Genomic DNA, 13188 nt, shown 5'->3' with positions numbered 1-13188 from the left:
CTCTATTGAGTGTCTTCCTTTTTTTCTATCTTTTCTTTTAACTTTGTAAATCATATATATAAAAATTTATATCATTTATTTATTAATATTAAATTAAATAATTTTAGTTACATATTAGATAGAATCATTTTAATTTGTTTATTAATTATATTTTTATTATAAATATTTAATATTAAATTTAAAAAATTAAGTCAAGTATAAAATAAAATTTCCCATCTTTGGTGAGAACTAGGTTGAGCTTTAGGAAGATGTTCTTGTAATCTTATTATTTTGTCCTATAATCGCAAAAAGAGGAGATTATTATATAATGCATTAGTTTAGGCAGACAAATTTGCTCCGAATATTACTGGTCCAAAACAACTTCACTACCATTAAGTCTTTTACCGACATATTTGAGTTAAAACATAGATATTGAAGCTCAAGTAAGCTTGTTTCAAGTCTAAAACTAGAATTGAATAATGTCGTTATATGCTTTAGCAACTAAGAGCGTTCAAGCAAATAACAAAGCACGAAATAGGGAAAGTGTCATTCTAATAAGGGAAGTTTAAGCAGCATTCTAGAGGGTGCTCAAGTGCCTCGAGTATTTTTGTCAGATTTTTAAAATATACATATGTTTAAAAAAATTCATATTTAATTATAGAACCTTTACTTAATTTGATGCAATTGGAAACCTAAGGTTTTGGTATAAAAAGGTTTTGAAAAACTTATTTTGTTAAGGGAGAGAGAGAGAGAGAACTCTAAAAATCAAGAGAAAACACCATTGTTCTACCCTCCTTCCAAAATCTCTCAAAGTCAAGATTTTGTTCTGAAAATTTGAAATCCCTTTCAAGAAGGGAAGGCGTAACTCAAGGATTTGAGCTGTACAAACCTCAGTATAGTTTTGAGGTGATCTAATGAGTATGGGGGAAGACTACATAGCAAAAGTGAAAAAGATCTGTAGATGCTGGTCAATATATATATATAAGAGTGATACAGTAGTAGTTTCTGGATCAAGTGACACTATATATCCTCCAAGTCTGCGCAAAAGATGTGTCCTCGGCAACCGAAGGGTCCTTATATAGGTCATCTTCAAACCTAAGCCCAATGAGTTCATTAACTGTGAGAACCGCCCGCAAAGAGGGATAGAAAAAACTTGGCTAGTTAAAGACAATAATATCCACCAGCTTGTGGATGCTCCAAAATGTACAGAAATATTATCAATATTAAGAAGGCAATTTATAGTGTTCATGAAATATGTCTGAGGGCGCCATAGACGAAAAAAGGCATGGTTAAATGGTTGCCAAACTCAAAGGATGATAAAATGGCTTCTAACAACACCCGAATATAAAATAGCATTGAGGAGAACCTGCACCAAAGGCAATTGCTGGCTACACTGGTAGATTTTCTCCGACAGTACAGAAAGTAGTAGGTTGAGGGATAGGAATAAAAAGCAACATTAGAGAGCTTAGATATTAATTATAGTTTCCATCTAACTGAAGGTAACGATCCACTCTCCCTGCAGGTAGTTATAATGCTAGTCCACTGGTTTGAATTGGCTCGTGCTTGGTGGCTAACCCCATGGCTTTGCCCTGCCCTTCAGTTTGTATTGTCCATCTTTCTTCCGTATTATATCATTCTTCTTTTACGAAAATTGTCTGATCTCCCAAAGCCTAATCAAAGAAATAAACGATGTCAGGCTGAGTTAATGAAGCTCAAGAAACTACTAAAACGAGAGCATTCACTATAAGTTTCACATAGCAATTTCTTAACACCCCGGAGGTGTCAAACATACCTTTTTTGGAGGAGAAGAAAATGCTGCTCGTTATTTACTTGGACTTGCTTTCTGCTGTGAAATTCAGCTGTGGAAGCTCTAAAAAGCGGGCAATCCTGCACGTGCAGTTGTTCCAAGGATGGGCATTGAATACTTGCAAATCCGGGGTAGAAGCCTGTGAGCAGTGGAAGATTTTGCAGAGATAAATTCTTCAATTGCGGTAAGATGTTCTTCTCCATTGCTTCTTCCTTCTGTTTTTCAACAATCTCCTTCACTCTTGAGTTATGGGACATGTTACTGCTGGATGCTTCTCCCTCATCTTCTCCAATTATTACCTCTAAACCACCGCAATCCTCAATCCATAACTCTTCAAGTTGCAGAAGACATCGAGACACTGTGATGACAAAGAGATTTCTTAATTTCTTGCACGCAATCACTGTTAAAATCTTGAGCTTGTTGAAGACTGCAAGTTGAGCAGGACCATTCCATATGTTCTTCAGATGAGGCAGCTTATCTAACTTCATTTCCTTCAATTTTCTCAACAAGATTTGTTCTTTCCCGAGCCCTTCAGACCTAAAGATATCTTCCAAACTGTTCCCACTCACATCAAGAACTTCCAGATTCTCTAGTCTTTGCAACAAATTAGGCTGCAGCAGCGGACCAACCAACTTATCACACTGTTCCACCTGAAAAAACTTAAGTTTCCGCAATGAACCGGGTGGTAGTTCACCAATGCATATCACTTTCAAGGAATCCATATTGTGGACACGCAGCTCTTCTAGGTTATCAAAAACCGGTCTATTTGAAACACGTATGTCCGTATTCATGAGCTGCACTATCCCATAGCAACTCTCAACAAGGAGGGACTTGAGGCCATTTAGCCTGCCTTGATCATACTCTGAAATAATGTCATGTAAATCACTGTCAATCATGTAGAACAGTTTCTCCGTTTTCTCGGTCACCACGCTGTTAAACCAATCTGGCAAGGTATTGATGGTTGTGTTGAGAATCAAGGCTCTTGAACGAGCAGCCATGATTTTTGACAAATGCACATCCATGAGCCGGACGAATAAGTCCTCGCTCATGCATATGTTGAATTTTACCCAGTTTGGATTGGATACAACAGTTTGTGGAATGCATCCAGCATCAGGTATGTCCACCTTCAAAGTGTTCAAGCAAGGTAAGCGTGTCAACTCATCGAACCCCGCATTTGTTTCTTGGTCCTTCCCTTCAATCGGCTTCCCCCAGTCTCCAAAACTACCCTGCAGGTAGATTTCTTCTAACTGGGACAAGCTTGATAACAAGTTACTTCGAATTGTTTTGAGGTCTCCACTCATGGTGAGATCCAACATCCTTAGGCTGACTAATTTTCCGATTTCTTCCGGCAACTCCTCAATGCAGGATTCTCTGAGGCTGAGAATCTCAAGTTTTCTCAACTCTCCAAGTATCGATAGGTCTGTTGACTCGCATCCATCTAAACAAAGCGTCCTAAGGTTCAGCAGAAGCCCAAGTGACGAGGGAAGTGATGAGATATCCGCACCGTTCACATCCAAGACCCTTAGAGATTCCATCCTTTCAAAAAAGGCATCAGGAATCTCTCGAATGTCAATGTTATTCTGCAATAACAGTGTCTGGAGTTTCGGGCATACTAGGCCATCAGGGAGCTCCTGGATTTCATTGGACATGAGTGAGATGGCTGTGTAGGCCTCATAGCTATCCCTCCTTGGCCACTTCTTTAAGGCAGCACCAGAGTGCACAAGAAAGGCAAGTTCATCTCCAGCTGAAGCAATTGATATGGCAGTGTCCCGGACAACATCATGCATTTTCACGCACCCCTCTTGATCGCCGTTTAACAGCAAACTGCAAGCTTTAAGATGTTTGAGGAGCGAACTTGCTGCAGCCCTTGCTTCTTCCACTGTATTAGCATTTTGAAACAACCCTTGCCCGATCCCATACTTCACCAAGTCTTCGATGTTGATATTGGTGTCCTCCGGGAACAGGCAACAATTCAAAAAGCACCGCTTGGCGTCTTCATGTTTCAAGTAATCATAGCTAAGCTTTATACATCTGAAAACCGTGTGATCATGATCATCTTTTGTAGGATTCGACATTTCAAGTTGTCGAGCAGCCTCTTTCCATTCTTCCAGGTCCTTGTCCCCAGTGCTCTTGCAACTACTACTAGAGCAATTGGGAGACCCCCACATTCTTTGACAACCCTCCATGCTACGTCATGGAAATCAGGGGAATCGACCGCATTTCCTGCTTTCTTCCTAAACAACCTCCAAGAATCTTGCTCAGAGAGGATATGAAGAGGGACTTTTGCCTGGCTTTCCATGGCATGGCACACATTCTCCAGCCTTGTGGTCAGTATGATTTTCGATTTGCAAGCTTCAAGGTCCCTGCCACTAGGAACTCCTATTTTTGCTAACTCTATTCTCCCCCAGAGATCATCCAAGAATATGAGGATCCTCCTTCCTCTCATTATCCTTTCCTTCAAATGGCCTGCCCTTCCGGCCTCACTCTCATCATCTAGCTTCACTGCCAACATATCTGCAATTTGACCTTGAATCATCTTCAGGTTGATGTTTTGCGAAACAACAGCCATGACCACATGATCAAACAGTTCATCTCTACGGGCCTGCACGCTTACTTGTTCCACCATGGTTGTTTTGCCCACGCCCCCCATTCCATAGACCCCGATGACATTAACGTTATCATCCCTTAGTGCCTTCATGACCTCATTCATTGCCTGTTGTGTTGATTCGAAGGCCTCAAAATCTCCCGTGGAGATCATGGACTCAATCTCCAAGGGCTTCCTAATTTGGAGCGAGACCCTTTCAAATTTTCCTTTATCTTGAAGTTCACCAATGGTGACTGCATCTTTCACTGCTTTCCTGCTTAGCTTGTACCGCGATGTGCAATCAGGACAACACCCCCACAAGCATCTCTTGTTCAATTTAAAATCATCTATCACTTTCTCCACCTCCACTATAGCTGCATCGGCCCCTTTCAGCCATATCTGCACCTGAGCTTTGATTTCTTCTCCATTCATTTCAGCTGCTCGCACAGATTCTTGGTTATCTTTCCTTAAGACCTCTAGTGCTTCTACTTTAGCATTGAGATTCTCCACATTCTTCTTATAGTGGACCAGATAGCCTATCTGATGAGTAACCGTTCCCCACAGCTTCTCTCCAACCTCCAAAATGAAAGTCACAATATCCATAACACAATGTCTATGCCTTTGCCACCTGAATTTGAAACTGAGTTTTACTTCAAATGAACCTATGAACCCATGAACATCATACATGAACAATACACTAAAGATTAACTAAAAATTCTTTTAATTGGCTTTATGTAATACTTTTTCAAAGAATTCACCTAATAGTTACAATAGCAATAATCTAAAGAAGTGGATTATATATGAAAAACAAGATTAGTTAGTGATTTTTCTTGAGCTCATGCATAAACAACTACACACAAAACATAGTGAGTTAGGAGAGTACCTGATGAGGAGTCAGTCAATTTGCAGCTTCAGTTGTTACAGACAGGCACCAAAGAAGCTTAAAGCCTGAAAGTATGTAGATGGTTTAATTTGGTTTCTTTGAGGGAAGGACAATAGATAGTGGAGTAGTAAAGAGGACACAGATAAGCATATTTTCAAGATGAAGTGGGTGGTGGAATAAAGCAAAAACAAAGCGGGTTCAAATATCTGATTCTTTTGTACTCGTGCTATATGTTGCAGTCTGGCATGTTAGAATGAGCTGTAAAGGCATTGTTGCTATCTTTTCTGTATAATTGTGTTCAGAACGGTCTAGTTCCTCTTTGGTTTTGGATGAATTTAATTGAGAAAGGATCAAACGTTAAGATTGAAAGATTTGAAAACTTTTTCTTTTAATCTCTTTCCATCAATTTAATACGAGGGAAAACTCGATTGGCTTCTCTTAATCCAACCCGATATTTGAATGGGTCCGAGTTTTAGTAATTTAATTAGTTGGGTTGTGGTTGAAACTTTTAACTCGAACTCAATTTAATTAAGATGGAACTAAGTTAAATCTAGTTTAATATTTATATAAATTTATAATTTAGATTTGATGTATAATAATATCTTTTTAATATGCTTTTAACATGTTTAAGGAAAATGTATTAAATTCTAACTATATCATATATTATTTCATTTTTGTTAAAAAAAAATCAAGGGATGGTAGTTCAAATTGATCAGATGGAAAATTACTTTCTCTGTTTCCAAAATAATTTATTCCAAATGCCCTGTTGAGTCTGGCCCAAGCATGATTGGGCAATCTCAAATATCACTTGGACTATCTATCTGTGTTTACTCATCTTGTGTGCCCTTTTATGGGTTGTTTATGGAGGAAAAGTTCTTGTTAATTTGTGTTTTGGTGATGAATTTGAACAACATAAGCCCTGACGAATCCAGCAGGTTTCTTCAGTAAGAGTCGATGAACCATCACAATATTATTATTAATGGATCCAATGAACCACATTTTGCTTCGCAAAGATAATACATCGGTAAGGCTGGTAGATAAATAAAATAGTTTGAGGCTTGTTGTGTCTCTAAAAAAACCTCTAGTTTCTTACATGATTACTTATATTGGGTTTTGTTTTATGCCATGTGTAATGTTTCTAATGGATAATCGATAACAAATTAAAGAATATTTCCATATTTTTCATAGATTGGGTTTCGTATTTGTTTGTAAATGATATTTGTCTTTAGAAGACATCAAGACTCATGTTCAAGAAAGATGAATCTCATGGTAAAGTCTCAAGCTCAAATAACTTGCATTACTTGATTTACAAGTTTTTTGTGGCCTCTTCACTTGTCCCCCCTTTTTCCCCCTATAAACACAACATTGGATGAGTTTTTAGGCAAGAAAAATGTTTGCATGACGTGGATTTTTTCCATTGGGCCACTTACCCCCAACCATAGTTGCCACTTCTTCTTGACACGTGGCCAAGGATTAAAATCTTGAGCATTTTCTAATGAGAGGAAGGTTTTTAGGTTTTGTGATTTTAAAACGTAATTCAATCTCCCATGACATTTGAGTAACCAAGTTTGAACTGATTTCTACTAGTTTGTGCGTTCAAAGCTACCTTGAATCTCCCTTGTCTCCTCCATTTGGTACGAGTTATTTTTCTTTATTTCTTATTTCTCTTTATTCTATATTTTCCTTGATTTAAAGTCGAAAAAATAAGTAGGTTCCATGATTTGACTAAGTCATTGGTCAATTCACTCCTAGGTTCTTCTGGGTTTTAAAGGCGTCAAAGTCCTTCATTATTTGTTTGAAGGTTCTTTGTAAACAAATTTGTATTCCTAGTTTGTTTATCCTTTCTTTATCATGTTTGCATGGTACTAGGGTTTTGTTTTCACTAAAGTAATGTATTCCATATAGGTTTATCCTAGATAGCCCTTGGTATAGTCTATTTGCCTAGCTCAGCTTGGCTTAAAGGAGAGGTAGTGGAGCCTATTAGTGATTAAGTTGCATCATCTAGCCGTTCAAATCTCTAGACTACTCCATTCCAAGCCCTAAACCATTGGGTGTATGCAAAACTATCTTAGGGAAATCTAGATCTATGCAACGAAAGCATTCAAAATATTGAATCATATAAACTATAGATCAAAGTGCTCATAAAAAAAACATATCTATAATTTAGATGTTCTTAGATCAATTCTAGTCAATGAAGAAACTAATGTTGATCTTGAAAACCAAGAAATCTTTACCCGATGACCCTTTTTCCCAGATCTTAGCACTTGAGGATGGTAGAATCCTCTCAAAGGGGTGAAGATTAGGTTCCTCTCTTTGAATTCTGAAAAGATGGGAAAAGAAAACTAAAGCCCTAACCCCTAAAGAGGTTTATATAGGCTTCTAATGGGCTTAAGTGACTTAAGTTCATCTTCAACTTAAGTCAATTAATCCAGCCCACTTAGGTCCTAATTGATTAATTAGACCTATCAGGCTCTAGTTAATCAATTAGCTCAATCCAGATATAACATTCACAAGCTTTTGTGCAACCTTACCTTTTTACCAAAACACCTTTATGCACTCATATGAATAAATAGCTCGACTAACCCTCAAATACTATGTCACCTAGGAATATGAGCTTAAGCAGGGACCATTAGGACCCATAGGAAAATACCAACTCCTTCAAAAATCTAATTCCGAAATTGACTTAATATCCCACTATAGAGAATCAACAACATTCAAGTACCCTATAATATTAAATCAAAATAGAAAACTTAGGTTTGTGTTCTACTATCCACTGCATGCAAAATCTCTATAAATATTTTTAATCTAAGGAATCCTTAAGTAATAGATCCTCCTATTATATGATCAAATGATATATTCTAGTTCACAAAGTGCATATGTCAAATTCCACTAATGAAATTACTGCGCCATCATGGATTTCATAATCATAAATCCTCAAGATCATCTAAAATAGTATACTATCTCAATTCCATGAAATATTACGATGTCTCTATTGAGAATACCTATTGTCATCAACCTTTATCAACATTGACCCTATCCATAAGGAATATATAACCACCTTACTTACTAGTATGTCAAAGTCTCTTAATGACTTCAACACATGTTCAATATCCTCTCAAGGTTAAAAATATATGCAATATAATAATTTGACGAATCATAACTACTATATAGTCTATATCATGATTCATCATAGGTCTTGTTCAATATATAACCATACTCATTAGTACACTCATCATCGGAAACTCATCCCAATGCATAAATTTCGTGAAGTCCTATAAAATTAACAAAACCATAGGAAAAATAATGTGACTAAAATTTGGTATTTAAAAATTTATAATTGTGGAAAACAATCTCAATGTCAATATACTTTACAAAAGAATATTTTACTTATGATTCTTTCACTTTGATCACAATCCAAATGCAGATGACAAAAGTGTTTTCTTGCTTTTGAAAGTCAATTGAGGGCTTAGAATAGCTTATTCTTGAATGACTTTGTCAAAGGGCAAAGAATACATGTATAGTCCTTATGCGATTTCTTGAACTTGTAAGAAGATTTTATGAAACCTTAAGTCAATCAAGGGCCTAGAGTAGTTTATTCCCAAATGACTTTGATCACAACCTGAAAGCAAATGATGAAATTTTTTTCTTGACTTTGAAAGTCAATTGAAGGCCTACAGTGGCTTATTCCCAAATGACTTTGTCGAAAGGCGAAAAACACGTGTATAATTCTTCTGCGATTTCTCGAACATACAGGGAGACTTTGTGAAGCCTCTTTTCCCATCTGAAGTCATTTTATTGACCGATTTGTATAGTCATTTGGTCAGTCTCCTTAAAGTCCCCTTCAATGAAAGAAGTCACCATTATTTATAGGTGAAATTAGATAATTAAATTTGGAATCCTCGAGATTTAGTTGTTTAATTCAAAGAATTTGATTCCTTAATTTTGGTAACTTGTCTCCTTCATTAAGAAAAATTGCTAACAAGAGAATATTTATTTTTAATTCAATTTTTACTTCAATGGGAACATTACTTTCCTTTAGAAATTTGTCAACAAGAGAATATTTATTTATTTTTTATTCTCTTTTTACTACAATTGGAAGATTTGATTTTATATGCAAAACTAAATTTTGTAACCTTCCAAATTTCACCATGTGTCACCTTTTGAATATATGCCACGTGTCAAGCCCAAATTTTGTTGAATTGGGAAGCCACAATTTTAAAGACCAATGTAGTAATAATTTAATTCACTAAAGAATTTTGATGTCTACAATTTAGTTCTCAAAAAGTTTAAAGGAAAATGCTAAGAAAAGAAAAGAAAAAATAAAGAAAAATAAAAAATAGAATTAAAGTCAATAAATTATTTTTATATGTTACTTCAAGCTCTTTTCACTTATTTAACTCGTTTATATAAAGATTAAATAATTTTAAAATATATGAATTTCTTAATAATTTTAATTATATTTAACTTTTTTTTAGCATTTTTCATTATAAAAAAAAACAAATATGAGAAAATAATTTTCCTTAGTATTTTTTTTTCCTAATATTTTCCAAGAACCAAACATAACTTTAGAGTTCCTCTATCAAAACTTTCCCATCAAATAGAATGATATCTCAAGATGGTTGCTAGAAAACTTGAATTGAGAGTGTAAGAAAATGTGAAAATGGTGCAAAACGGCAACCAATATGATTACAAATGATTACAACATTTAAATGTTTGGAGGGTTGAAATGGATGTCGATCTCTCTTATTAGATAACTTAAGAAATGGTTGAAATGAAACCGATTTAATTTAGCAAAATGAGAGGAGATTTCAAAGCCATCAACAAATGTCTCAATAAAACATGATAAAGGAGTACAAACTTACACAATGTAACTTATTACAAGTAGAAGTATGCTCAACATTTTGACTTAAATTGCATGGAATTGACATGTAACCTTCCAATGCAATGATCATTTAGTTTGCACTCATCAAATTAATCCAAGTATCTCATCACCCGACACCCTTGAATGGAATAAATTTTCGATGTATTGTATGATTGGAGCTGATGTAACAACAAAATTTTGCATTTGAACATTCACTGTTGCCTCTGAAAACCAAAGACAATGCCATTAGAATGTTTTGTATATATTTATGTTTGCTAGTTTTATACACATATATATACATTAAAAATAAATAAATGCAATTGTTCATCTCAACTTAATTGAGGATTTGGATAAATCATTAACTATTGATTTTTTTTTTTTCGGGTTGTGTTTCAGGCGGGATTAAGATTGGATTTCAGTACTACCTCATTTATAGTGTAATGTGTTATATATTGAAACTAGTTCAAGTTTAACACTAAGTGGGTGTTTAGTAAACCAACTTAATAACTTAAAGTGATTTAATGATTTAATTTTAATTATTAAATAAATAAGTATGTTTAGTAAAATAATTTAGTGTGACTTAAAGTTAAAAACAATTTTAAGTAATAAATAAAAACGATTAACTTATTCTTAAGTCCATATTTTCATTTTGCCTTTTTACTCTCATTTATCCTAATTATCTCCACAATTTCTTATGTCATTCTATGATCTTCATTGTTACTCAAACTCTTATACTCTAATTATAATTTATTATAATAAATATATTAATTTAATTATTTAGAATTAGTTTTAACTTAATTTTATTAAACAACCTTAATACTTAAAGTAAGAATTAAATAATAAATTTTAAGTCAATAATTCAAGTATAATTTAATTTAATTATTAAGTAGTAAATATTAAGTTTTACCAACCACCCCCAAAGTGTTGTTTGATTTTTGAACTTTTTACTAAAAGCAACTTGCTAACGGATTTTAGAGCGTTTGTTTTTTTAGTTTTTTGTTAACTTATTACTTGTTTCTTGAATTTTTTTACTAAACAGAAAAGGTCAAAATCTTTAGCTTTTTCTGAATATTGAAAGTAACTTATTAGTTTTTATTTTACTTTTTAATACTTAATAGAAATAAGATATTAAAAAAATAAATAACTTAATACTTAAAATTATTAATTAATATTTAGTTTTGAATTCTATTTAGAATTAAGTCAAAAAAACCAAAAACTACCTAATTCACATGGGCTTACCTTTTTCATTTAGTTTCCTCATGAGCCTTGCCTTTGTAGGAAGAGTCGGTAACGAAGCAGAAACTGCTGTTCTGACAGCCCAGCCATGGTAGGGAGCAAAAACCTGTTGATATGCTGTGGAAACTGGACCCAGGATGGAGTTTCCTCTATGAAAATTTCATTACATTATCCATCAATCCAAAAGCTCACATCTTGGATTACAAATCAATAATGTATATTAACTATCTATATTATCCAAAACCGCTTAAAACTTTGATACCATTTTAAACTATTAATTTTAATCGAAACTTAAATAATTAAGCACTAGAAAGAGATTTATTAACATACCTTCTAGCTAAAATTTGTTCGAAGATCACCTTGAGCATGTCAATCGAACGCTTTACTCGAACAAGGTTTCTTGAATGACTCTTCGAGGTCTTCGCACAATTCAACCCAATTTCACGATCAATCATAGCATCTAGTGTATTAACATACCTTGATGCCTCCATGACATTATCAACCTTGCATTTAGAAACAAATGAAATAACTAGTCATGAAGCTAGCTTTTTTACACAATTTTAATTACTAATATATTTTTCTTTAATTTCTCCATGTCAATAAAAGAGAAATTTCATATTCATACTATTCACGTGAAAGAATATCTAACCCGTAAATAAACTTGGTAAGATTAATTTTATGTGTTACTGGAAATTTAGAGTAGATGCAAATTCTCCCAATTTGTGGCTGACCATAGGAGTGCGCTGTTATATAAGTAGGCAAATGCTCCTCTCCATTATGGATAACAATAGTATGGCCGATCATTGTGGGTATAATGGTAGATGTCCGGGCCAAATTACTGTTATTTCTTTTCCCTACTTTGTGTTAAGAATAGCAATTAACTTAAATAAAATAGTCACTCGAATTCAAGTAGGGTTTGACCTTGATTCGGAGCTTCAAGGTTTCACTTTGTTTAAAGCTTTAGATTCAATTCATTCTAGGGGCGGAGCTGCCATTAATTTGCAAAAATATAACTTTATTAAAAATAAAAATAAAGGGAAAAGAGGGAGGATGGCTTAACCACTAGGCTAAATTTGTATTTGTGCTTAAACCATGTCCATCTAATGACTTCGTAATACTATTTAACTTACTGCATGCATGCCTATATTGAAAAAGAACCTGAGATCAAATGAAACCAGCCTTCAAGGGGAGAACTTCTGAGATTAGAAAATCACCTTAGCAGAGAATTCTATCTCGGCGAACTTGAAAGCAATGCCCAGGAAACCGATGAGAGGGGAGATGAGGCGGCAGGCACGAACAAACTGGCTGACCTCAAGCCGGGGATTTGGAGAATTCAGAGAATCCGCAAGCTCTTTGAAGGCATCTGCAATTTTTGTGAGGGGTCTATCTCCTGCTGCCATTATTAAAGAGAGCTTGCTGGCTTCTTCCTGCTAAGCTTTACTTATTCTTCATCCAAATGGGATGCTGAAGAGGCGAGGAAAAAAGCAGTGGAAGCAGAAGCTGCTTTGCTAGCTATTAGCTTAAAGTTAAAGCCAACTTTCTGTCTCTTCACTATAACATTTTCTTTTTCTATCCTCTTATTACCAAGCAGCTGTGGCTCAAAAGAAGGCTTATGTGTGTGTGTGTGTGTGTGTGTGTGTGTTAAGGGGTGATTATATTGATAGTTGACTCAGCAGGTCTTGACACAAATTGATCACAACATTTCAAATTGATATTAGGGTGTAATATGTATATCTTAAAAAGCATGATACACATTTTGAACTCAAATCTTGCATACTTAATTTTTTAGAAAAATTTGATATTCAACATGGTATCAAAGTTTGGTTTAACTTGAGGTT

At 34.7% G+C, this 13188-nt stretch overlaps 3 protein-coding genes across 3 annotated transcripts; all 3 read right to left on the bottom strand.

The window, feature by feature from the left end:
• Positions 1 to 1183: 1183 nt before the first annotated feature.
• On the bottom strand, positions 1184 to 3985 carry LOC117924891 (probable disease resistance protein At4g27220). Its single transcript, XM_034843620.1, has 2 exons — positions 1772 to 3985; positions 1184 to 1649 (listed from the first exon to the last, which is right to left on the bottom strand). Exons 1-2 carry the CDS (start codon positions 3970 to 3972, stop codon positions 1622 to 1624), a joined length of 2229 nt encoding a protein of 742 aa, XP_034699511.1. The 5' UTR covers positions 3973 to 3985; the 3' UTR covers positions 1184 to 1621.
• Positions 3986 to 3987: 2 nt separating this feature from the next.
• LOC117925358 (probable disease resistance protein At1g61190) lies at positions 3988 to 4973 on the bottom strand. Its single transcript, XM_034844357.1, has 2 exons — positions 4074 to 4973; positions 3988 to 4020 (listed from the first exon to the last, which is right to left on the bottom strand). Exons 1-2 carry the CDS (start codon positions 4971 to 4973, stop codon positions 3988 to 3990), a joined length of 933 nt encoding a protein of 310 aa, XP_034700248.1.
• A 5066-nt stretch (positions 4974 to 10039) lies between these two features.
• Positions 10040 to 12927, bottom strand: LOC117925631 (accelerated cell death 11-like). Its single transcript, XM_034844697.1, has 4 exons — positions 12565 to 12927; positions 11681 to 11853; positions 11354 to 11499; positions 10040 to 10338 (listed from the first exon to the last, which is right to left on the bottom strand). The coding sequence occupies exons 1-4, from the start codon at positions 12748 to 12750 to the stop codon at positions 10220 to 10222; spliced, it is 624 nt and encodes a 207-aa protein (XP_034700588.1). The 5' UTR covers positions 12751 to 12927; the 3' UTR covers positions 10040 to 10219.
• Positions 12928 to 13188: the final 261 nt, after the last annotated feature.

Source organism: Vitis riparia, chromosome 11 (assembly GCF_004353265.1).
Source record: "Vitis riparia cultivar Riparia Gloire de Montpellier isolate 1030 chromosome 11, EGFV_Vit.rip_1.0, whole genome shotgun sequence".
Taxonomy (NCBI): Eukaryota; Viridiplantae; Streptophyta; class Magnoliopsida; order Vitales; family Vitaceae; genus Vitis; species Vitis riparia.
Note: the sequence above shows the minus strand (reverse complement) of the source record. Positions and strands in the feature narration are given on the sequence as shown.

Bases quoted from the DNA above. Each gene is read 5' to 3' on its own strand.
- LOC117924891 (XM_034843620.1), bottom strand. From the start codon at position 3,972: ATGGAGGGTTGTCAAAGAATGTGGGGGTCTCCCAATTGCTCTAGTAGT. The intron at 1,650-1,771 runs GTATGTTTGACA...TTCTTTGATTAG, and splicing joins TTTCTTCTCCTCCAAAAAAG to GCTTTGGGAGATCAGACAAT.
- LOC117925358 (XM_034844357.1), bottom strand. From the start codon at position 4,973: ATGGATATTGTGACTTTCATTTTGGAGGTTGGAGAGAAGCTGTGGGGA. The intron at 4,021-4,073 runs GCAAAAGTCCCT...GAGGTTGTTTAG, and splicing joins GCCATGCCATGGAAAGCCAG to GAAGAAAGCAGGAAATGCGG.
- LOC117925631 (XM_034844697.1), bottom strand. From the start codon at position 12,750: ATGGCAGCAGGAGATAGACCCCTCACAAAAATTGCAGATGCCTTCAAA. The intron at 11,854-12,564 runs GTGATTTTCTAA...TCTAAATGCAAG, and splicing joins AGATAGAATTCTCTGCTAAG to GTTGATAATGTCATGGAGGC. The intron at 10,339-11,353 runs GTAAGCCCATGT...TTTGGTTTTCAG, and splicing joins GAGGAAACTAAATGAAAAAG to AGGCAACAGTGAATGTTCAA.